This window comes from Mustelus asterias, chromosome 9 (genome assembly GCF_964213995.1).
Source record: "Mustelus asterias chromosome 9, sMusAst1.hap1.1, whole genome shotgun sequence".
Taxonomy (NCBI): Eukaryota; Metazoa; Chordata; class Chondrichthyes; order Carcharhiniformes; family Triakidae; genus Mustelus; species Mustelus asterias.
In genome coordinates this window covers 132164377-132190603 of record NC_135809.1, presented here as the reverse complement: position 1 = coordinate 132190603, position 26227 = coordinate 132164377, and the positions used below count along the sequence as shown (strand labels likewise).

The following is a 26227-nucleotide window of genomic DNA, read 5'->3' as shown; positions in this document are numbered from 1 at the left end:
TTTTTGACTCTGAAAAGCCGTAGCCTCTCTGATAGGTCTTTGCCTGAGACAAGGCATCAGCTCCAATGCTTTTATTTGTGTTGTGCCAAGGTGTTTTATGTTGAGGTAACCAGAACTGCCTGCAGTAGGTCAGGAAGGATTTGACCAGGGCACTGTGTAGTACCAGCATGACCGGTGGACGGCTGGAATTTTACCGGCACGCCCGCCCTGTTTCCGGGGGTGGGCGAGGCTTGGAGAACGGCATTCTCCATTGGTCTCAGGTGGGATTGTACGAACCTCGGGCGAATGTGCCGGAAAAATTCCGCCCCACGTGAAGTCCGCACATTAGCACTGGAATCCAGTATCCGATTTGCTTTGTGTTTACAGAAAGTAATGCTTTAGTTAGCTTCCGCTTCCCTACAACTAAATCACTGACACTCAGTTATGAGTAACGCAGAGACGATTTCATTCTCACACTGCGTCTTTTACTGAAACTTGGAACAAAAGGTTCTAGGATAGCACAAGGTTTGCCAAACTCTTTTAAACATGTCAGGCGTTAAAAATTGATGGCCTTTTGTAACTGCTTTTATGTTCCTGAGTGAATGCAGGCAGCGAGAACAAAGGAAATTATATACGTTCTTAATCCCCCCTTCCCCTCGAGACTGGGCTTTACGCTTTACGTGTCGGAAATTTCCGGTAACCTTTGTTACTTGGAAGAGCAGTCTTACAGGTGAAGACTAACGATATCACACCCGTCTGGGAATATAGACCAGGGTTCTCCCAGCTACTGTTTCTGACCAAGGAACTGTGCCCACAGAGGCTGTGGTTTTCAGATCACAGAGTTACGTCACACACATTAAAGCTCATCTCCACCATAGGCAGCTGACTGCCAGTGACTGTTAAGGTACAATTGACCTTCACCTCACTGGCATGGGATCGCGTTGACACTCAGGGCATCTATAATGTCAGGCAGGAAAAACATGTCTTAAGCAAATCTCTACGATGCATTCTTCTCTGCAGTTATTGTTAATGTAACAGACCATCATCATTTTCCAGTTGGCAGGGCTTTTTACTGCTCAGACAATCATTTATTACAACCATGTGTTCCCTTCCTCTGACCATTGACTGTACCTGTGTTGGGAAGAAAAGGATTCCATACTTGTCGATTTGTGGAGCGGATTTGCAATCAGCAGAACATTAGATAAAGTCGCCATAATCTCAGATGACCATTGAGGCTGGTGGTGGTTTAACCATACGTCAGGCGAGGGTCGAGGTTGAGAAGGTGGGGCCTTGAGGAATAACCTCAGCCGGTACGGGAATTGAACCCGCGCTGTTGGTGTCGCTCTAGATCACCAACCAGCCGTCCAGCCAACTGATATCACTATTCTGCTCAGCCAATTGGACAGCCCCAGTTGCAGCAATGGATAAGTTAATGCAGGTGTAACGATTAATCAGTAGATCTTCCCATTTCAGGGCTTAATATTACACTTGACATAAAAAGCATTGGGGGAGCTCCTTAATAATTTGTAAATACTTCTTTAAATGAATCGTTGCTTACTCAGTCACTGCCAGTTCTTTGTTACTGGTGGATTGTTGACTGTAAAACTCTATTAGCCTTTGCCATCTTCCTGAACCCTGAAGGCTGAAATGCATCAACAGCAAATTGAAGGTAACATGGTAGTTTGTAAAGGTCAAAGAGAATGTACAGTAGCCTCGAGACGTTTGGTTATTCTTGTAACAAATAATTATTCCTGTAATACTGAATTGAAATTGTAAGGCTGTAGATGACTCCTGTACGTATTCCTGTTGGGTTCATTTTAGACCCAGTGTGGCTGGGAGCAACAGAACTTTGCTTCAAGCGTTGTAGAATTTTATTAGAATGTAAGCACCGCACTGCAGACCTCATCGCTCATTTGTTTTGTGGATCTGAACCTATAACGTTCTGTCAACCCTTCACCGAGACGCCTTGCTCATGCCAATCTTCTGTGTAAGCTCCAAATCGTGGTCCTGTCGAGGCACTCCCTGAAGGATGCCTTTATTGATGATTCCAGCTTCTGAAATTCTTGTGCGCATTTTAACTGAACAAAAAAAAGCTTCAAGACTGCAAATGCCATCAATATTAAAACAATGACAACGCAGATATAAATTCAAGTTTTGGATGGCATTAGGTTTGCATGGTAACACAGTTAGAGTACCACAGGCTCCATCTTGGGTTCAAAGTTGAAATATTGTAATGTTGGGTTTGAATGTTAGTCTTCATTGTTGTCTGGATCTGACTGACCTAGAAAATGTTCGAACGTTCCATCATCCCAGGATGGGAAATAGGGAAGGGAAAGGGATGTTGTCAATGGAAATTAATCTGAGTTCATAGAATCATAGAATCCCTACAGTGCAGAAGGAGGCTATTCAGCCCATCTGTACCGACCACAATCCCACCCAGGCCCTATTCCTGTCACCCCACATATTTACCCTGCTAATCTCCCTGACACTAGGGTTAATTTAGCATGGCCAATCAACCTAACCCACACATCTTCGGAGTGTGGGAGGAAACCGGAGCACCCGGAGGAAACCCACGCAGACACGGGGAGAATGTGCAAACTCCACACAGACAGCGACCCGAGGCCGGAATTGAACCTGTGTCCCTGGCGCTGTGAGGTAGCAGTACTAACCACTGTGCCATCATACCACCCTTTGAAGAACTAACTTTGATAACACAGAAGCACCCGAGAGCATTCAACAGCTTACATCTGTGTGTTACAGTAAAGATCAAGGGTGCAACGTGGCGACTTGTAGTAAGACAGAGTAGTATGTTATGAGCTCGTAAAACATTTCACCGCTTATACTGTATTTCCACTTCACTCGAGAAGGACAGAACTATACTACAGATTTCTCTTTGTCCACTTTCCCTGTTACCCAAAAGGAACTGGGTGGGTTCGATTCCAGCCTCGGGTCACTGTCTGTGTGGAGTTTGCACATTCTCCCCGTCTGCGTGGGTTTCCTCCGGGTGCTCCGGTTTCCTCCCACACTCAAAAGATTTGCGGGTTAGGTTGATTGGCCATGTTAAAGTACTCCTCAGTGTCAGGGGGATATATGTGGGGTTACAGGGATAGGGCCTGGGTGGGATTGTGGTCGGTGCAGACTCGATGGGCCAATGCCCTCCTTCTGCACTGCAGGGATTCTATGATTCTAGTCTATGAAAGTGAAACTATCCACCAGAAATGTTTTAATGTTTTAATTTCCTGCCAATCAGGTAGCTTGGAAAATGTAACTGCGGATTTATACATCTGTTGCATTTTCTTTAATGGCACAATGACCTTCAACAATACGGCCTCGTAAATCTTAACTTGAATCCAATTTGATATTTTTAACTGATGTGGATGAATCGGATGGTGATATGGGGCGGAATTTTACACCCCGTCAAAGGGACAGAAAATGCGCCATGCCGGTCAAAACTCCATTGACTTTGACGAGAGCAAACGAACCCATAAAATTCTACCCACGGAGACAAAATGAAAAAGCCTGGAAAAACAAGACAGGTCTATAACACTTTTCCAGATTTTGAGCAACGCTTTCCTTGTAGTGACTGCTGACTTACTGTCAACATCCTCTCTCCTTCTGTCGACAGGCAAGGTAAAATATCTTGTAATATCAAGTCGAGCAAGCAATTGGGAAGGCAAATGGCATGTTAGCCTTAACTACATGGATATAGGAGTGCAGGATGAAAGAAGTTTTGCTACAGGGTTCTAAATGGAGATCACATCTGTTTCCACACTCAGTAAAGGATATACTGGCATTAGAGGCAGTGCAGCAAAGGTTCACTAAACCCGGTCGCTGGGATGAGAAGGTTTTCCTGTGATGGGAAGCTGAGTAAATTGAGTCTTTAATCTCTGGATTTTAGAAGAATGATAAATTATCTCATTGAAACATACAAAATTCAGAAGTGAGTTGGTAGGGCTGATGCTGAAAGGTAGTTTCTGCTGCTTGGGAAATTTAAACGATTGTGAGGATGGATTAAAAACAAAATGTGTGTGAGTGTGTCTGTGAGCGTGTGTGTCTGTGAGCGTGTGTATGTGTGTGTATGTGTGTGTCTGTGAGTGTGTGTGTGTGTCTGTGAATGTGTGTATGTGTGTGTCTGTGAGTGTGTGTGTGTGTGTGTATGTGAGTGTGTGTGCGTGTGTCTGTGAGTGTGTGTCTGAGTGTGTGTGTGTCTGAGTGTGTGTGTGTGCATGTGTGTGTGTCTGTGAGTGTGTGTGTGTGTGTCTGTGAGTGTGTGTGCGTGTGTCTGTGAGTGTGTGTCTGAGTGTGTGTGTGTGTCTGTGAGTGTGAGTGTGTGTGTGTGTCTGTGAGTGTGTGTGTGCATCTGTGTGCGTGGGTGTGTGTGCTTGTGTGTGTAACTGATTTAATTAAGCTGAGTTAAGGTCAATAGAGCTAACCTGTCTGGGAGAGTTGAGAGATAAAAGGGGTCAAGGTGCTAAAGGCATGCATTTGTAATAAGGGACCATAGTTAGGTGAATTTATAAGTAAATAGGTTAGGTTTGAAATTTGCATTTGATTTGATTTGATTTGATTTGATTTGATTTATTATTGTCACATGTATTAACATACAGTGAAAAGTATTGTTTCTTGCGCGCTATACAGGGAAAACATACCGTTCATAGAGAAGGAAAGGAGAGAGTGCAGAATGTAGTGTTACAGTCATAGCTAGGGTGTAGAGAAAGATCAACTTCATGCAAGGTAGGTCTATTCAAAAGTCTGACAGCAGCAGGGAAGAAGCTGTTCTTGAGTCAGTTGGTCCGTGACCTCAGACTTTTGTATCTTTTTCCCGACGGAAGAAGGTGGAAGAGAGAATGTCCGGGGTGCATGGGGTCCTTACTTATGCTGGCTGCTTTGCCGAGACAGAGTCAATGGATGGGAGGCTGGTTTGCGTGATCGATTGGGCTATATTCATGACCTTTTGTAGTTCCTTGCGGTCTTGGGCAGAGCAGGAGCCATACCAAGCTGTGATACAACCAGAAAGAAAGGTTTCTATGGTGCATCTGTAAAGGTTGGTGAGAGTCGTAATGGACATGCCAAATTTCTGTAGTCTCCTGAGAAAGTAGAGGCATTGATGAGCTTTTTTAACTGTAGTGTCGGCGTGGGGGGACCAGGACAGGTTGTTGGTGATCTGGACACCTCAAAACTTGGAGCTCTCACCCGTTTCTACTGCATTAGGGGACAGATAGGGACTTGGCTTCTCGGCTATTCAATTTCAAATGGGAGTAAGGGATTTTTACAGCTTTCAAAGATTTCATGAGTAAACAAGGGGAGGTGATTAAATGTTATTTGACCCGAAAGGGGAGGCAATAGGAAAACATGAAAGATGTTTATATTTTGGGAAAGTTGATTTCAAAGAGGTTCTGAGGACCTTGGAGTGGAGATGAGAAGGAGAAAAGGATATTTAAGGAGAGATTTTGAGCGGACTTGTTGGCTCTGTGAGGCAGGTATCCTGTGACTAGTTGAGAGAAATTGCACAATTGGAGGCAGCTATCCAGAAACCAGAAAAGTCTTTGTTTCAGAAAGCAGTCTTGTTTCTGAATTTTCCTGGATTTCCACAACAGTTATTTTTTATTAATTCGTGGGACATGGGCGTCGCTGGCTGGCCAGCATTTATTGCCCATCCCTAGTTGCCCTTGAGAAGGTGGTGGTGAGCTGCCTTCTTGGATCACTGGATCTTTGGTGAATTGCTGCAGTGCATCTTGTAGATAGTACACACTGCTGCTACTGAGCGTCGGTGGCGGAGGGAGTGGATGTTTGTAGATGTGGTGCCAACCGAGCGGGATACTTTGACTTGGATGGTGTTAAGCTTTTTGAGTGTTGTTAGAGCTGCACTTATCCAGGCAAGTGGGGAATATTCCATCACACCCCTGACTTGTGCCTTGTAGATGGTGGATAGGCTTTGGGGAGTCAGGAGGTGAGTTACTCGCCACAGTATTCCTAGCCTCTGACTTGCTCTTGTAGCCACTGTGTTTGTGTGGTGAGTCCAGTTGAGTTTCTGGCCAATGGTAACCCCAAGGATGTTGACCGTGGGGGATTCAATGATGGTAACACCATTGAATGTAATTTGACCTCTTCTGTACCAGCGTGAGTTGCGAGAAAACCACAATGTGAAGATTCTAATTACTCTAATGACTTCCTTTCTTTGGACCTTGCTGCAATGAGGTTTATTGCATTAACGTAAAGCTACATTTGGTTATTTTGGTTATTGATGCTTGCTGCTGGGTGACTAGATTTCATTCTTATACGCACGTGCTTTGAAAATGGGAAGGTTTATTTTTTAACTGGTATCGGGCAGCATGGTGCGGGCAAGGTGGCAGAGTGGTTAGCACTGCTGCCTCTCAGCGCCAGGGGACCTGGGTTCGATTCCCGACTTGGGTCACTGTCTGTGTGGAGTCTGCACGTTCTCCCCGTGTCTGCGTGGGTTTCCTCCGGGTGCTCCGGTTTCCTCCCACAGTCCGAAAGATGTGCTGGTTAGGCGCATTGGCCGTGCTAAATTCTCTCTCAATGTACCCGAACAGGCGCCGGACTAGGGGATTTTCATTGCAGTGTTAATGTAAGCCTACTTGTGACACTAATAAATAAAAAAAGAAAGAAAAGAACTTGATTCTTATTAGGACCTACACAATGATTACAAAATGGAAACATCCTGTAAAAATCAGTTTGTTTTGGTATTCAACCCAGGCTGTAATTGTAATACACCAAAGGTCCTGAATGTATTGCTGGGCGATTGTGGTATTTTACTGCAGTTTTATCTCTGGATGATCTTCCGTTGTACTCACCAGGATTATTTGTGTGTGTGTGCAGGGGTGACAGGATCAGGAAGCACCGGATGTTCCTGCGGCCGGAATCATTTCACATGCGCAGTGAGTGCCTTTGGTGAATGTACCTGTATACCCGCCCAGTGGCAATGTGACGGAGACAATGATTGTGGAGACCACAGTGATGAAGATGGCTGCAGTAAGTTACTGATAAACTTCCTGAAAATTAATCACTGTTCCCCATTCGGGCCTCATTTGGGTTAAATGCTGGAGTTGAGTTCACTTGTTGTAGTGGTTTCTCTCTTTCTCCCTTGCTCTTTCTTTCTCGATGAATTGGATGGGAATCGAGGGATTCCAGAAGGATAGGGGGCTTTAGTTTTTCGGGCAACATGGCCAGTTCAGGCTTGGAGGGCCAAAGGGCCTGTTCCTGTGCTGTAATTTTCTTTTGTTCTTTCTTTGTTGTTTCTCGATTTCCGTGTCTCTGATGTTTTAATTATTATTTTAGCAATGCATTCTTTAGTTAGCTATTTTCCTGTGGATTTGGATTACAGTGTGTTCTATATCATCAAGAATAGTTTTGGAATCTAAATTTGTAATTGCATCATATCCAATACATCAAGAACGCCACAAAGAGATGATAAGTGGTCCTACAGCTTGGTATAAAATGCTGGTGAGGCCACAGCTGGAGTACTGTGTGCATTTCTGGCCTTCACACTATAGGAAGGATGTGATTGCACTGGAGAGGGTGCAGAGGAGATTCACCAGGATGTTGCCTGGGCTGGAACATTTCAGCTTAAAGAGAGGCTGGTTAGGCTGGGGTTGTTTTCCTTAAAGCAGAGAAGTTTGAGGAAGGACATGATCGAGGTGTACAGAATTAAGAGGGACATAGAGAGGAGAGATAGGAAGACACTTGTTCCCCTTAGTAGGGGGATCAATAACTAGGGTGGCATAGATTTAAGGTAAGGGGCAGGAGATTTAGAGAGGGTTTGAGGGAGAATGGTTTTACCCAGAGGGCGGTAGGAAACTGGAACTCACTGCCTGAAAGGGCAGTAGAGGCGGGAACCCTCACAACATTTAAGAAGCATTTAGATGCACACTCGAAATGCCAGGGTATACAAGGCTACGGACCGAGTGCTGGAAAATGGGATTAGAATTGATAGGTGCTTGATGGCCAGCGTGGACATGATCGGACAAGGGGTCTTATTTATGCTATAAAACTCGATGACTCTAGTTGTCTCTTCTCAGGGGTTGCCGGGCCAGAGTTGAGCTTTTGTTCAGTGCTATTATGGTGCTTTGACCTTCAGCCACCTGGGGCACTTCTCCCTACAAATGACGAACACAGGGTGAGATTCTCCGACCTTCCAGCCGCGTGATTCCTGCCGACGGGAGGTGGTGTGTTGTTTGCTAGCGGCGGGATTCTCTGCTCCCGCCGCTGACAATGGGAATTTCTGTTGACGTCACCCCAAGCCTGCGGGAAACCCACGTGCGGAGGTGCGCTGCCGGTGGGACTGGAGAATCCCACTGGTGTGAATGGTGGATAGATATCAGACGGACATACTTTACACAGAGGGTGGTGGGGGCCTGGAATGCGCTGCCAGGCAAGGTGGTGGAGGCGGACGCACTGGGAACGTTTAAGACTTATCTAGACAGCCATATGAATGGAGTGGGAATGGAGGGATACAAAAGAATGGTCTAGTTTGGACCAGGGAGCGGCGCGGGCTTGGAGGGCCGAAGGGCCTGTTCCTGTGCTGTATTGTTCTTTGTTTGTTCTTTGGTGGAGAATTCCAGTGATAGACTTGAGTGCTGCAGACAAATAATATCTTTATTTTATTTGGCCTGTACTTTTAATTGTTAATTCCAACATTTTTCAGTTATTCATTCATCATGGTAAAAAATGCAATTATCAATAATGTAATTTCTGTGGAACGGCCGTCTGTCTTTCCCATATTATTGATATATTAAACACGTAAGGTATTAATGAGCATTGCTGTGTTTCTGTCACCTGCTCTGCAGTGAAAATCCATCAGGAAATTTTGAATAATGTAGAATCCATCTTTCGATTCCAGGTCGTTTTTAACATGCTGCTAAATAATTTAATAAAAAAGCTGACCCAATTCCAAGCTACGCCTGTAAACCTCGACAGTTTGTCATCTCAGGCCTTCTCAAGGAACTAAATTAGAATGAAGTTGATAATTTTATGGTCTTTGGTGGGTATATCAAGGGGCTGATGAAATATTCATGGTGTGAATTTTGTGGGAAGGTGCTATCAGTTAATTAAAACAAATGGTCTTAAAACTCAACAAGTTTGTTTCCTTTATGAAGCAGCGAAAGATATGTCACTGTCTTAAGTAATCCATCATCAGGCTGTTGGCCCGGCTGTTCTGGTACAAACAGTAAAGATGACTGTACGTACACTGTGAACTGAACCAAAACGACCTCAACAGTGCACTGACTAAGAAGCTTCTTTCATACTAGAATGGCTTGTCTTATTGTCCCATGTACCTGGTAGTGTTTGCAAATCTCCAGCTGCAAATGCTCCTGAGCCGGTTATTAAGACCATAAGATATAGGAGCAGATTAAGACCATTCAGCCCATCATCATGTCTCCTTCACCATTCAATCATGCCTGATAAGTTTCTCAAGCCCATTCTCCTGCCTTTCCCCGTAATCTTTGGTCCCCTTAACAATCAAGAACCTATCTATCTCTGTCTTAAATACACTCAATGACCTGGCCCGATCGTGTTAGAAATTGTACCCTTTGGGGTACAGATGGGGGAGTAACCCCTTTAGTCAGCACTGAGTGCAGCCACTTGATTGGTCGCTGACCTTGTTCCGGAAGGCCCGCCCCTCACCCGGCGACACACATTTCCTCCTGACACTGGGATCTCCGTGTCAATAGTAACATGCCTTTGGATTGCCTCCAACTGCCCAAGGTGTTGTCCAAGTGCAAGTTCCTACTTCAGAAAAGAACAATTGCTGTGACGATGCGACATTGAGACAGTTGCTCACGATTTATAACATGATTTATAAAAAATCATAAACATAAACTATGCTTCTCAGTGTTGAGGGAGTGGCATTTCAAATTTATTTCACTAAACTTCACTGAATATAGTCATTGTCAGATTATTATTTGTGAGGGGCTTTTTAAAAGTTATTCAGGGGATGTGGAGGTCACTAGCTAAGTGAGCATTTATTGCCCTCGATGCCTCTTGAGAAGGGGGTGGTTAGCTACCTTCTTGAATCACAGTGGTGTAGGTACATTCACAGTGCTGTAAGAATATAAGAACTAGGAGCAGGAGTAGGCCATCTGGCCCCTCGAGCCTGCTCCGCCATTCAATAAGATCATGGCTGATCTTTTCGTGGGCTCAGCTCCACTTACCCGCCCGTTCACCATTACCCTTAATTCCTTTACTGTTCAAAAATTTATCTATCCTTGCCTTAAAAACATTCAATGAGGTAGCCTCAATTGCTTCATTAGGCAGGGAATTCCACAGATTCACAACCCTTTGTGTGAAGAAGTTCCTCCTCAACTCAGTCCTAAATCTGCTTCCCCTTATTTTGAGGCCATGCCCCCTAGTTCTAGTTTCACCCGCCAGTGGAAACAACCTCCCTGCTTCTATCTTATCTATTCCCTTCATAATCTTATATATTTCTATCAGATCTCCCTTCATTCTTCTGAATTCCAGTGAGTATAGCCCCAGTCTACTCAGTCTCTCCTCATAAGCCAACCCTCTCAACTCCGGAATCAACCTAGTGAATCTCCTCTGCACCCCCTCCAATGCCAGTATATCCTTTCTCAAGTAAGGAGACCAAAACTGTACACAGTACTCCCAGTGTGGCCTCACCAGCACTTTATACAGCTATCACATAACCGTGCTGTTTTTAAACTCCATCCCCCTGGCAATGAAGGACAAAATTCCATTTGCCTTCTTAACTACCTGCTGCACCTGCAAACCAACTCCTTGTGATTCCTGCACAAGGACACCCAGATCCCTCTGCACAGCAGCATGCTGCAATTTTTTACCACTTAAATGATAGTCCATTTTGTTGTTGTTCCTACCAAAATGGATGACCTCACATTTACCAACATTGTACTCCATCTGCCAGACCCTTGCCCACTCACGTAGACTATCCATATCCCTTTGCAGACTTTCAGCATCCTCCGCACACTATGCTCTGCCACTCATCTTAGTGTCATCTGTGAATTTTGAAACACTGCCCTACACTTAGGGAGGGAGTTGCAGCATTTTTTCTTTATTCCTTTGTGGGACATGGGCGTCGCCGGCTGGCCAGCATTTGTTGCCCATTCCTAATTGCCCGAGGGCAGTTGAGAGTCAACCACATTGCTGTGGCTCTGGAGTCCCATATAGGCCAGACCAGGTAAGGATGGCAGATTTCCTTCCTTAAAGGACATTAGTGAACCAATCGACAATGGTCATCAGTAGATTCTTAATTCCAGATATTTCTTATTGAATTCAAATTCCACTACTTGCCGTGGCGGGATTCGAACCCAGGTCCCCAGAACATTAACTCAGTTTCTGGATTAATAGTCCAGCCAACATACCACTAAGCCATCACCTCCCCTTGTTAGTTTGACCCAGAAACAGTGAAAGAACCTGGGCCAAATTCTCCCATCCCTCCCGCCACTGAAGTTTAGCAGGCGTTTTGCAGACAGTGTGAAGGCCTATTGACAGTTGGGTGGGGAATATCTGGCTTTTAGGCCAGCGTGGCCGGAGAGTTCCGCCCGTGATGTCCATAATTTGGTTGTCATGTTTCTCAATGTTGCAACAATGACTGTACTTGAACAGTGCTTCACTGGCCATGAGGGGCTTTGGTTGCTCATTGATCATGAAAGGTAGATTAGAAATATGTTTTGTTTTCTGTACGTGGCTGAGGGGGTTGGAGAGACCCACACGGAGACAATACAGACCCAGGCTGTGTTGATGTAATTTGAATTCCATCGCTTTCTTGTTGCTGCCCAAAACGGATCTGTAAAAGTTCCCCAGGGAGGTGAAATCAATCTGCTTCAGGGCACCTCAGGCAGAGAGCTGTGCTGTAATTATCCATGTAAGCCTCTGAAATGGATATGGTGAGTGTCTTAACCACAGAAGTGATGTACCTTCTACTTGGAAGCATGTAATAAACCCACACTGAACACTCCGTTTGTGTCCTGACCTCCTGGCTGGTAGATTTCTTTTCCAATCCTGCTGCACAATGCAACGTAGTTTCTCAGGTCTTTGATGAGGATGCTTCAGAAAAATGTCAAAATAAGTCACGGGATTGTTCCCCTGACAAACATTGTCTCAAACGTGACGTGACAGGTGTTGCCATGGCGCAGATCATAGAATCGCAGAATCCCTATAGAGCAGAAAGAAGCCATTCGGCCCATCGAATCTGCACCAACAACAATCCCACCCAGGCCCTATCCCCATAACTTCACCTATTTACCCTGCTAATCACCCTGATACTAAGCAGCAATTTATCATGGCCCATCAACCTAACCCACACATCTTTGGAGTGTGGGAGGAAACCGGAGCACCCGGAGGAAACCCACACAGAGAACATGCAAACTCCACACAGACAGTAACCCGAGGCCTGATTTGAACCCGGGCCCCTGGCGCCGAGGCAGCAGTACTAACCACTGTGCCACCGTACCGCCCGTGCGCAGATCTTGGTAACTTCCCTCTGATTCAGAGATTAATGCCAGACTCGAGCACCTTGGCTAGCAGATTCCTCAGAGCTGCTCCTTGTCTCTGTAACTAACCTTTGCCAGTACTTAGGCGGAAACAGGGTTTATGAAGACAGATGGTGTTCACACGTAGACAAGTTTCTGTTCAGCTCCCACACTTGGTGCGTCAGCTGTTGCTAGGTTGGTGGCACTCTCTCACCACTGAAGACTGTGCCCTGGATTTCCATGTCCGAGGTGGGTGTGCAGAGTCGGGAGATTTCACACCACGTTGCGCCCATCCTGGGAGGAAGGATGCCCTGACTGACGGGATCTTTGTTCCGCGAGGGTGTGGGTGGGCCTGGCTTCAGTACACACCCACCAGGGACATAGATTGGAGGTGGTCACAGATGCTGCCAGCTGATGAGGAAGTCTGTCTTGGTTCTCTGGACTTTGTCTCCAGCCCCCAACACTCACACATGATCAAACCCCCCACCCATCCATGCCAACCCATGCCACACCACTCACCCCCCAATGGTCCCTTTTACCCCGCTTATACCCTTCATGCCAATCCATTCCCATGGTTCCTTATATCCCCTATACCAAACTCATGCCAGTTGATGCCAGTCTATAGCTTTCACTCATCCCCATGGCGTCTTACAGGCGCATGCCAATTTAGTGCAAAATCCATGACCCCCACTCATTCCTGTGATCGCTTATAGCCCAAAATCAATTTAATGCCAAATCATGCCAACCCCTGCCTCCCATCCATTATCCTTTGCCTTTACACCCCCCATGCCAACTCATCCAGTATCTATCATGGACAGACCTCAGGAGCCATACTCAGATGAAATGAAATACAGTTCTAAGTATTTATTACAGACTTCACTGTATATAAAAAGCTATAATTCATAAAATTCCATTCATTACATTTGAGTACTCAATCCCTTATGAAAACAAGCATTTGTATTCATAAATCCACATTAAATGTAGCTAATCCTTTAATAGCCTCTTGGAGCTGCCAATCAAACTGTGAACTTACAGTCCCACCTCCTCACATGACAATGATAGATTGTGGAAGTAATCAAGCTATAATGATAGCACTTAGGGTTATGTCAACAAATGTCTATTGAAACTGCAAGCATGGATCTTTATCAAATCCCACGAAGGAAGGTTGTTTATTTTTTCAGTTTAAAGAGCAGGGGATTTAAATAACTTTATAACTTGGAAATTCTACAGATCTTATCTGCTCTTGATGAACATTTACATTTACTCAAAAAATTTATGACACTCATGTTTGAATATTTACAATATTTACAACTTCCAGCCTTTGAGGTCAATGCAATTATGGGCAATTAGAGCAGACTTTCTGCTCCTGCTTCACGTTCCTCGCAGAATTTCACTAAGTGAGCATTGAACAGTGCATTCGAGCAAGTCCCCTGTCTCCCTGCCGTCAACCTCCCTCTGCTCAGCAACTCTCAACACTGCGTCCTGGCAGATGGGGAGCCTCAAGGTTCTGTTTAGAACACAAACGCCGAAACCCTACCACCTCGACCGCCCTGGAATCGGGTTGGGCGAGGTTCCCAAAACGGAAATCTCGGTTGGCCTTGGGTGGGATTTTACGCTCTTGCCCGAGTGAGGCCGTAAGATCCCACCCAAAGTCAAATAGTTCCAAAGGATGATTGAGCTTCAAGATTCCGTTGGTGCTTTCTGTCCATTTTTGATTTTTGTGTTTTGCCTAAATAATGATTACTGATTGCATCATTGGAGATTGAGATTGAAGGGGTCACAACTCTCTTTGCAATCTATTTTAATTTAAGTTTATGGGATCTTCTCATGCCATATATGGATGTTGCTGCTAAATAAGGTATAAAAGCAGCAGGAACTTCCAGTGGAGACGTAGAGGGATGTGAGTTTCGAGCAGAGGATTTATTTAACCGCTACAGTTGAATAAATAAGAATCTCCTTACATTCTGGTGATCCATTTAAACATTTCCAAAGACAGTGAGGGGTTGTCATGTGATATTGCAGTATTTGTATGTTGCATCATGTGACTCAAAGGCAGTGTGTATTGGCCCACCGGGATTTTCCAATGCTGTCAGAAATTCCCGCACAAAGTCAATGGGCTTTTGGCTGCCTCTCTGAGTTCAATGGCCCACCCATGGTGATTCCCGCCATGTCTTACAGGAGACAGGTATTGTGGAGAGCTGTGGGCAGGAAGGTTCAGTGCTTGGGGTCTAGGCAACTGAATATACAGCCATCGATATTGGAGCAGTCTTTTTATTTATTCTTTCATGGGATGTAGCCGTCACCAACAAGGCCAGTGGGTGGCACGGTAGCACAGTGATTAGCACTGCTGCTTCACAGCTCCAGGGACCTGGGTTTGATTCTTGGCTTGGGTCATTGTCTGTGTGGAGTTTGCACATTCTCCTCGTGTCTGCGTGGGTTTCCTCCGGGTGCTCCGGTTTCCTCCCACATTCCAAAGATGTGCGGGTTAGGTTGATTGGCTATGCTTAAATTGCCCCTTAGTGTCCCGAGATGCGTAGGTTAGAGGGATTAGTGGGTAAAATATGTAGGGATATGGGGGTAGGGCCTGGGTGGGATTGTGGTCGGTGCAGACTCGATGGGCCAAATGGCCCCTTTCTGTACTGTAGGGTTTCTATAATTTCTATGATTTGTTGCCCATCCCTAATTGTCTTTGAGCTGATTGGCTTGTTATGGCCATGTCAGAGGACAGTTAAGGGTCACACATTGGGGTGTTTTGGAGTCACATGTAGGCCAGACTGGGTAAGGACAATGGATTTCCTTCCCTAAAAGACAGTGAACAAGATATGTTTTTATGAGGGTTGATGGTAGTTCTCACGGTCACCATTACCAGTTCTGGTTGCCTCATTACAGGAAGGATGTGGAAGCCATAGAAAGGGTGCAGAGGAGATTTACAAGGATGTTGCCTGGATTAGGTGGCATGCCTTATGAGGATAGGTTGAGTGAGCTCGGCCTTTTCTCCTTGGAGAGACGAAGGATAAGAGATGACCTGATAGAGATGTATAAGAGGTATTGATCGAGTGGACAGTCAGAGGCTTTTTCCTAGGGCTGAAATGGTTGCCACAAGAGGACACAGGTTTAAGGTGCTGGGGAGATGTCAGGGGTAAGTTTTTCACTCAGAGGGTGGTGGGTGCGTGGAATGGGCTGCCAGCAATGGTGGTGGAGGCGGATTCGATAGGGTCTTTTAAGAGACTTTTAGATAAGTACATGGAACTTAGTAAGATAGAGGGTTATAGGTAAGCCTAGTAATCGCTAAGGTAGGGACATGTTCGGCACAACTTTGTGGGCTAAAGGGCCTGTATTGTGCTGTAGTTTTTTTATGTTTCTATGTTTCTACTAAGACTGGCTCTAAATTCCATATCTTATTAATGATTTGGAAGCGGGAACTAAATGTATTCTCTCCAAATTTGCAGATGATACAAAGTTGGGTGGGGAGAGTGAGCTGTGAGGAGAATGCAGAGATGCTTCAGTGTGATTTGGACAGGCTGAGTGTGAGGGCATCTGCATGACAGATGCAATATAATATGGATTATCCACTTTGGCAGCAATAATAGGAAGGCAGATTATTACTTGAATGGGTGTCAATTGAGAGAGGCGGATACTCAACAAGACCTTGGAGTCCTCGTGCATCAGTTGCTGAAAGTAAGCGCGCAGGTACAACAGGCAGTAAAGAAGGCAAATGGCATGTTGGCCTTCATAGCGAGAGAATTTGAGTATAGGAATAGAAATGTTTTATTGCATTTGTATAGGGTGTTGGTGAGGCCACACCTGGAGTATTGTGTGCAGTTTTGGTGTCTTTATCTGAGGAAGGATGTCCTCGCTATAGAGGGAGTACAGCGAAGGTTTACCAGACTGATTCCTGGGATGGCAGGTCTGTCATATGAGGAGAGACTAAGTAGGTTAAGATTATATTCACTGGAGTTTAGAAGAGTGAGAGGGGATCTCATAGAAACTTATAAAATTCTAACAGGGTTAGACAGGGTAGATTCAGAAAGAATGTTCCCGATGGTGGGGGAGGCCAGAACAAGGGTCATAGTTTGAGTGTTGTTGGAGCTGCACCAATCCAGGCAAGTGGAGAGTATTCCATCACACTCCTGACTTGTGCTTTGCACATGGTGGACTTCTCGACTTCAGTAAGCTTTCAATACGTTAGCAAAGATAACTGAAAATTATTTTGTTTAATTTTTAATTTATGCATTGCTGGCAAATAAAATAAAGTCACGATACAACCAGCCCAGCCTTCATTCAGAGCAATGGCCCAATCAATCCAGCCTTCATCCACCCCAATATTCCAATCAATCCAACATTTATTCATCCCAATATTCCAACCAATCCAACCTTTATTGAGTCCAATATTCCACGGCTTTGGTTCGGTGACAGCTACTCGCATCTCTGAGTCTTTAGCACCTGGGAACATGATAGAATTCCTGTAGAATCCGGCTGTGTGCAAATTTGCTGCAGTGTTTCTGACATTTTAAACAGGAGCTACACTTTCCTTGACGGGTCTTAATTGGCTGTAAAGCACTTGTGGGCTTGCTGCGGTCATGAAAGGTGCAATATAAATTCAAATTCTTTCTTTCCTCCCTCCTTGCTTCCCGTTCCCCCTCCTTCAGACTGCATCCGGACCGAGTTGGTGTTTAATTAGCAGACGAGATAAAGAAAACGGTGCGACCTGTTTAAAAAACACACAATCTGGCCTGGGTACTTCACGCAGTATCCTTTTCTCTAAACTACAACCAAACCAATGTGTTTAATTAGCAGTGGAGTCACTTCCTTCTTACTATCCCCCCCTTTCACAATGAACATAGATCAAGCTGGAGCATGGAAAAGATTTATCAATGAATTTTAAAGAGCTGGATGTCTTTGTGCAGGCGACTCTTGTGCGAGCTAAAAAGAGTGTGGAACAAAGGGCCTGGCAGAAGCGAGGATGTTCTGTCCTCCTTGTGGTTCAATCCCTTCTTAAACTGACTTTTTTTTTCCAGCATGGACTGACTGCACAAAAGAAAGGCAGTCGTTAACGAGTGTATCTCAAATAGACTTCCTTTCTTTTGTCGGGAAGCAGAGGGATGTGTGTCATTGATTACTGAATGTTGCCGAATGCCAGTTCAGCATTCCCATTTTAATCCCCTTGTGTTGCTGGAATGGGAGGGGGGTGGGGGGGATTTGTGTTACAGCTCTGTCAGATTGTCTGCCTATCATCCCCGTCAGCAAGCGAGCGACTTGTCACCTCAATAACTTTAAAACAATTTATGAAAATAATTGTTGAGAATCTGTCAGCGGATTTCTTTTCATAGAATCTCTACAGTGCAGAAGGAGGCCATTCGGCCCATTGAGTCTGCACCGACCACAATCCCACCCAGGCCCCATTCCCACAACCCACACATTCACCTCAGCCAATCTCCCCAACACTCATGAGCAAGTTAGCATGGCCAATCCACCTAACCCACACATCTTTGGACAGTGGGAGGAAACCGGAGCACCCGGAGGAAACCCATGCAGACACGGGAAGAATGTGCGGACTCCGCACAGACAGTGACCCAAGACCGGAATTGAACCCGGGTCCCTGGCACTGTGAGGCAGCAGTGTTAACCACTGTGCCACTGTGCTGGAGCTATATCAAGAACTGCCTGTGTCACATTCATGGATTGGATTGATCGATTGATTTATTATTGTCACTTGTATTGGTATACAGTGAAAAGTATTGCTTCTTTCGCACTATACAGCCAAAACATACTGTTCATAGAGTTAGCACTGCTGCCTCACAGCGCCAGGGACCAGGGTTAGATTGCTGGCTTGGGTCACTGTCTGTGCGGAGTCTGCACGTTCTCCCCGTGTCTGTGTGGGTTTCCCCCGGGTGCTCCAGTTTCCTCCCACAGTACAAAGATGTGCAGGTTAGGTGGTTTGGCCGTGCTAAATTGCCCCTTAGTGTCAGGGGGATTAGGACGGTAAATACATGGGGTTACGGGGATAGGGACTGGGTGGGATAGTAGTTGGTGCAGACTCGATGGGCCGAATGGCCTCCTTCTGCACGAGGGATTCTATGATTTCCTTATATGGGGGAGAAGGAAAGGAGGGGGGTGCACAATATAGTGTTGCAGTTACTGATAGGGTGAAGAGAAAGATCAGCTTAATCTGTGATAGGACCATTCAAAAGTCTGATGTGGGCATCGCTGGTAAGGCCAGCATTTATTGCCCATCGTAGTTGCCCTGGAACTGACTTAAGGCCATCTCAGAGGGTAGTAAGAGCTAACCATGTTGTTGTGGCTCTGGAGTCACATAGAGGCCAGATCAGATAAGGATGGCAGATTTCCTTCCTGAAAAAGCATTAAGTGATGAGTACAATGAATGAAAAATACTGTGGTGGACAATTGTGACCGTTTTGCCTCTCTCTCGGCAACACTCGGATATTCTGGGCTGGATTTAACTGGGTTTGGAATGAGTGAAAACCTCACCGTCTGTCTACGGTCCCTGCTCTTGCTCTTTACTCATCCTGGGGAAAAGTCTGTCTCACTATTACTGTTTGGATACGGTTATTTTGACTGTCTCTCTCACTCTCTCTCTCTCTCTGTCTCAGTCTTTCTCCCACTCTCTCTGTGACTCACTCTCTGTCGCTCCCTCTCGCTTTCTCTCTCACTGTCTCTCACACTCTTGTCTCCCACCTTCTCGCTGTCTCTGTTGCTGTCTCTCGCTCTCTCTCGCTGCCTGTTTCTCTGTCTCTCTATCTCTCTCTCTGTCTCTCTGATGCGCGACAATCAAGCACGTGGAACAAGGCTTCAGCTATTGAAGGCTTTTATTAGCAAACAATGGAACTAACTAACACGAGTACACTAGTTCAGACTGGAGGGGTCCCGCCGGAGCAGAGGGTCTTATACCTCTCCCCAGGAGGCGGGGCCCGACCGGGATGTGCCATAACAACATTTACCACAGGTAAACACCCTAACCCAACAACATTATACAACCCCCACAGTGGCAACACCCTAACCCAACAGTAACATAGGAACAACCCCCAGTGGTAACCAACGATGGTTCACCACATTCACCCCTCCTTTAAAAACAAAGGCCGGCGGGGTGCGAATACAGGTCATATATGTACAAAATTCACAAGTCCAGACGGTCTGGAGGACCGCACCGTCGCTGTGATCTCCTCAACACCGGTTGCGACACCGGAGCAGGTGCTTGCGGTGGCGTTCTCTCCAAAACAGCGTCCGGCTGTCCCCTCGAGGACTCCCGGGCCGGTTGACCCTGGTGAGGCGATGGTGCAGGGGATCCTGGAACCTTCTGTGGTGGCGCCGATCTCCGAGTCTCAGGCAAGCTGTACATGGGAGTATAACTGTTCTGCACTGGTCCCGGTGCTGACCGCGCCACGTCTGGGGAAGAAATGAGTGATAGGGGATTCGTGACAGGGGGTATGGGAGCGACAGGAGTTGCTACGTCCCCTGCGGGCGCCAGGTCTCGAATGGAGACTGTGTCCTCTCGCCCGTCAGGATATGCCACATAGGCATACTGAGGGTTGGCGTGGAGGAGTTGGACCGGTTCGACCAAGGGGTCGGACCTGCGGGCCCTCACATGTCGCCGCAGAAGGACGGGTCCTGGGTACGTCAACCAGGCTGGTAAGGAGATCCCCGAGGACGACTTCCGAGGGAATGAGAACATCCTCTCGTGGGGAGTAGCATTGGTTGCCGTACACAGGAGGGAGCGGATGGAATGAAGCGCATTTGGAAGGACCTCCTGCCAACGGGAGACTGGAAGGCCCCTGGATTTCAGCGCCAGTAGGACAGCCTTCCAGACTGTAGCATTCTCCCTCTCCACCTGTCCGTTACCCCTAGGGTTGTAGCTCGTGGTTCTACTAGAGGCAATCCCGTATGAGAGCAGGAATTGCCTCAAGTCGTTACTCATGAACGACGAGCCCCTGTCGCAATGTATGTAGCAGGGGTACCCGAACAGGGTAAAAAGATCACTGAATGCCTTAATCACTGTGGCAGTCGACGTGTCCGCACAGGGGACAACAAACGGGAACCGGGAGTACTCATCTATTATATTGAGAAAATAGACATTCCGGTCCGTTGAGGGAAGGGGGCCCTTAAAATCCACACTCAGCCTCTCGAAGGGGCGAGTGGCCTTGACCAATTGTGCCCGGTCCGGTCGATAAAAGTGTGGTTTGCATTCCGCGCAAATCCGACAGCTTCTCGTCACTGACCTGACATCCTCCACCGAGTAGGGCAGGTTGCGGGCTTTTACGAAGTGGTAGAGTCGGGTGACTCCAGGATGGCACAGGTCATTGTGGAGGGCCTTCAAGCGGTCCTCCTGCATGATGGCGCATGTTCCGCGCGAGAGGGCATCCAAGGGCTCATTGAGCTTCCCTGGACGATACATAATATCGTAATTATAGGTGGAGAGCTCAATTCTCCACCGCAAGATCTTATCGTTCTTGATCTTGCCCCTCTGCGTGTTGCTGAACATAAACGCCACGGATCGTTGATCCGTGATCAGGGTGAACCGCTTCCCCGCCAGGTAATGGCGCCAGTGTCTGACGGCCTCCACAATGGCCTGAGCCTCCTTCTCCACCGCTGAGTGCCGAATTTCGGGGCCTTGAAGGGTGCGGGAAAAGAACGCGACGGGCCTGCCTGCCTGGTTTAGTGTGGCGGCTAGGGCAAAATCAGATGCATCACTTTCCACCTGGAAAGGGATGGATTCATCCATCGCGTGCATCGTTGCTTTCGCAATGTCGCTTTTCAAAGCCTTGAAGGCCAATTGGGCCTCCGGCGTGAGTGGGAAGGTAGTGGACTTGATGAGCGGACGAGCTTTGTCCGCGTAGTTGGAGACCCACTGCGCATAATACGAAAAGAAGCCGAGGCATCTCCTCAGTGCTTTTGTGCTAGCGGGCAAGGGAAGTTCAGTCAGGGGGCGCATACGGTCTGGATCAGGGCCAATGACCCCGTTTTCCACCACGTATCCAAGGATAGCTAACCTGCGCGTACGGAATACGCACTTCTCCCTGTTATAGGTCAGATTCAGGCGAGATGCAGTGCGCAGAAAGTGTTGGAGATTCGTGTCATGGTCCTGCTGGTCACGGCCGCAGATGGTGACGTTATCCAGGTACGGGAAGGTAGCCCGCAACCCGTTCTGGTCCACCATTCGGTCCATAGCACGCTGGAAGACCGAGACCCCATTGGTGACACCAAATGGAACCCTGAGAAAATGGTATAGACGACCATCCGCCTCAAAAGCCGTGTATTGTCGGTCCTCTGGGCGGATGGGGAGTTGATGGTAGGCGGACTTAAGGTCTATGGTAGAGAACACCCGGTACTGCGCAATCTGATTGACCATATCAGAAATGCGCGGGAGAGGATACGCATCCAGCTGCGTATAACGGTTAATGGTCTGACTGTAGTCGATGACCATCCGAGGTTTGTTCCCGCTTTTAACCACCACGACCTGCGCTCTCCACGGACTAGCACTGGCCTGTATGATCCCTTCCTTGAGGAGCCGCTGAACCTCAGATCTGATAAAGGTCCGGTCTTCAGCGCTGTAACGCCTACTCTTAGTAGCGATGGGCTTGCAGCCTGGTACCAGATTCTTAAATAAAGAAGGTGTGGTGATTTTTAGTGTGGAAAGATTGCATGCGGGGCACTTTGGGCAATTTGGAGGCTGCGGCTGATTCCCTACTGCCAGTGAAGGGAGTGGCCCGCCGTACTGTAGGATCACACTCTTCATGTGGACCATAAAATTTAGTCCGAGGAGAATTGGCGCACAAAGGTGCAGTAACACAAGGAGCCTGTATTGCTCGTAAATTGTGCCCTGTACCTCTAGGGTTACCATACACCGTCCTTGGATCGGTACAGACCGGGACCGTGATGCCATGGAAATTGTCTGTTTGGCAGGTAGAACCCGGAGTCCACACCTTTTTGCAGTGTCAGGGTGAATAAAACTCTCGGTGCTCCCACTGTCAAACAGATAATACACAGTACGACCATTTACCTTGATGTTCATCATGGAATTATCAAGCCTGTGGTGCTTTGTCTGGTCCAGAGAGATCGACGCCACCGTTGGCCCCTGGGCGTCACTGCATGCAGCCGAGGTTGATGCTGAGGACCCCTGCTGGTCGCTCCTAGTCGTCGTTGACCATGATGGCCGCCCCCATGAATCGCACGTGGGCGAGGGCGCCAAACGTAGCGACTCCTGGTGGTCTTCCTCCTCCTCCGTCAGCCACGATGGCGCCGTCCTGGATTCGCACGTGGTCGGATCTCGTGGGTACTGCGACGCCGAAGGAGATTGTCTCCGTTCTGGAGGGTCACAGGCTGCACTGCCGTTTTTGGGCTTCGACCTGCAAACTTTAGCATAGTGGCCCTTTTTACCGCACTGGCTGCAGATTGCCGTTTTTGCAGGACACTGTTGCCGTGAATGCGTGGCCCCGCCGCAAAAATAGCATCGCTGGCCGCCTGGAGCTGCCGCCGCCGTCGGATCGATATGGGAGCACGAGCCCGTGGGGCGAGGAGGGATTTGTGCTTGCTCTTGCCACGTTGTCTCCACGTGGTCTTCGGGGTACAGAGCCAAGCTTTTCGACGCTGCCTCCAGCATCTCAGCCATCTCCATCGCTTGGGTCAAGTTGAGGTTCCCTTTCTCTAGTAACTTAGGGCGGATGTACGAGGACCCTACCCCTGCTACGAACGCATCTCGGGCGAGGTCGTACATATATTGCTCTGCTGACACATCTTTACAATCGCAACCCCTGGCAAGCTGCAAGAGCTCATTGGCGTAGTCCTCCATGGTTTCGCCCGACTGCCGACGTCGTGTAGCGAGGAGGTAACGAGCGTGTATCTCGTTGGGTGGTCTCGTTGTGGTGAACCATCGTTGGTTACCACTGGGGGTTGTTATTATGTTACTGTTGGGCTAGGGTGTTGTTACTGTGGGGGTTGTACAATGTTGTTGGGTTTGGGTGTTTACCTGTTATAAGTGTTATCATGGCACATTCCAGTGGGGCCCCGCCTCCGGTGGCGAGGTATAAGACCCCCTGCTCCGGCAGGACCCCTTCAGTCTGAACTGGTGTATTCGTGTTAGTAGTTCCATTGTTACACAATAAAAGCCTTCAATATCGAAGCCTTGGTTCCACGTGCTTGATTGTCGCGCATCAATTTTATTGTGTAACAGAAAACTCTTAGCTGTACAAAAAAAAGAGTATGGAACAGATCTTAAAACCAGATCGTCTGGCGCTGGACCCACGTGCGGTCGGTGCCGCTAACACCTTCGACCACTGGTGGAAGTGTTTCGAAGACTACCTGGCTGCCTCTGTAGCTATCACTACAGACAGTGACAAACTCCAAGTCCTCCATGCAAGGGTAAGCGACACGATTTATCTCGCGATTCGTGCGGCTCCCACTTACCCGAGGGCCGTCGAGCTCCTGAAGAAACGATACACGAAACCACCCAACGAGATACACGCTCGTTACCTCCTCGCTACACGACGTCGGCAGTCGGGCGAAACCATGGAGGACTACGCCAATGAGCTCCTGCAGCTTGCCAGGGGTTGCGATTGTAAAGACGTATCAGCCGAACAATATATGTACGACCTCGCCCGAGACGCGTTCGTAGCAGGGGTAGGGTCCTCGTACATCAGGCTTAAATTGCTGGAAAAGGGGAACCTCGACTTGACCCAAGCAATGGAGATGGCTGAGATGCTGGAAGCGGCGTCGAAAAGCTTGGCTCTGTACCCCGAGGACCACGTGCAGTCAACGTGGCAGGAGCAAGCTCAGCTCCCTCCTCGCCCCGCTAACCCGCGCTCCCAGATCGATCCGACGACGGCGGCAGCTCCAGGTGGCCAGCGATGCTATTTTTGTGGTGGGGCCAAGCATCCACGGCAACAGTGTCCGGCAAGAACGGCTATCTGCAGCCAGTGCGGTAAAAAAGGCCACTACGGTAAAGTCTGCAGGTCGAAGTCTAAAAACGGCAGTGCAGCTTGTAACCCTCCAGAACGGAGACAATCTCCTTCGGCGTCGCAGTACCCACGAGGTCCGACCACGTGCGAACCCAGGACAGCGCCATCGTGGCTGACGGAGGAGGAGGAAGACCACCAGGAGTCGCTGCGTTTGGCGCCCTCGCCCACGTGCGATTCATGGGGGCGGCCATCATGGTCCACGACGACTAGGAGCGACCAGCAGGGGTCCTCAGCATCAACATCGGCGGCATGCAGTGACGCCCAGGGGCCAACGGTGGCGTCGATCTCCCTGGACCAGACTAAGCACCACAGGCTTGAGAATTCCATGATGGATATAAAGGTAAATGGTCGAACTGTGAATTGTCTGTTTGACAGTGGGAGCACCGAAAGTTTCATACACCCTGAAACTGCTAAAAGGTGTGGACTCCGGGTTCTCCCTGCCAAGCAGACAATTTCCATGGCATCACGGTCCCGGTCTGTACCGATCCAAGGACGATGTCTGGTAACTCTTGAGGTACAGGGCACAATTTACGAGCAATACAGGCTCCTTGTGTTACCTCACCTTTGTGCGCCAATTCTCCTCGGACTAAATTTTATGGTCCACATGAAGAGTGTGATCCTACAGTACGGTGGGCCACTCCCTTCACTGGCAGTAGGGAATCAGCCGCAGCCTCCAAATTGCCCAAAGCGCCCCGCATGCAATCTTTCCACTCTGAAAATCACTACACCATCCCTCTTTAAGAATCTGGTACCAGGCTGCAAGCCCATCGCTACTAAAAGTAGGCGTTACAGCGCTGAGGACCGGATCTTTATTAGATCTGAGGTTCAGCGGCTCCTCAAGGAAGGGATCATACAGGCCAGTGCTAGTCCGTGGAGAGCGCAGGTCGTGGTAGTCAAAAGCGGGAACAAACCTCGGATGGTCATCGACTACAGTCAGACCATTAATCGTTATACGCAGCTGGATGCGTATCCTCTCCCACGCATTTCTGATATGGTCAATCAAATTGTGCAGTACCGAGTGTTCTCTACCATAGACCTTAAGTCCGCCTACCATCAACTCCCCATCCGCCCAGAGGACCGACAATACACGGCTTTTGAGGCGGATGGTCGTCTATACCAATTCCTCAGGGTTCCATTTGGTGTCACCAATGGTCTTCCAGCGTGCTATGGACCGAATGGTGGACCAGAACGGGTTGCGGGCTACCTTCCCGTACCTGGATAACGTCACCATCTGCGGCCATGACCAGCAGGACCACGACACGAATCTCCAACACTTTCTGCGCACTGCATCTCGCCTGAACCTGACCTATAACAGGGAGAAGTGCGTATTCCGTACGCGCAGGTTAGCCATCCTCGGATACGTGGTGGAAAACGGGGTCATTGGCCCTGATCCAGACCGTATGCGCCCCCTTACTGAACTTCCCTTGCCCGCTAGCACGAAAGCACTGAGGAGATGCCTCGGATTCTTTTCGTACTATGCGCAGTGGGTCCCCAACTACGTGGACAAAGCTTGTCCGCTCATCAAGTCCACGACCTTCCCACTTACGCCGGAGGCCCAATTGGCCTTCAAGGCTTTGAAAAGCGACATCTCGAAAGCCACGATGCACGCGGTGGATGAATCCATCCCTTTCCAGGTGGAGAGTGATGCATCTGATTTCGCCCTAGCCGCCACACTAAACCAGGCAGGCAGGCCCGTCGCGTTCTTTTCCCGCACCCTTCAAGGCCCCGAAATTCGGCACTCAGCGGTGGAGAAGGAGGCTCAGGCCATTGAGGAGGCAGTCAGACACTGGCGCCATTACCTGGCGGGGAAGCG

General features: G+C 48.0%; 1 protein-coding gene across 1 annotated transcript in view; it reads left to right on the top strand.

Annotated features, from left to right (window-relative positions):
• Positions 1–6650: 6650 nt before the first annotated feature.
• Positions 6651–26227, top strand: part of LOC144499290 (low-density lipoprotein receptor-related protein 4-like) — a 230616-nt gene continuing 211039 nt past the window's right edge. Inside the window, exon 1 of the mRNA XM_078221406.1 lies at positions 6651–6972. Coding sequence (XP_078077532.1) covers positions 6651–6972 — 322 coding nt within the window. The remainder of the gene's footprint in view (positions 6973–26227) is intronic.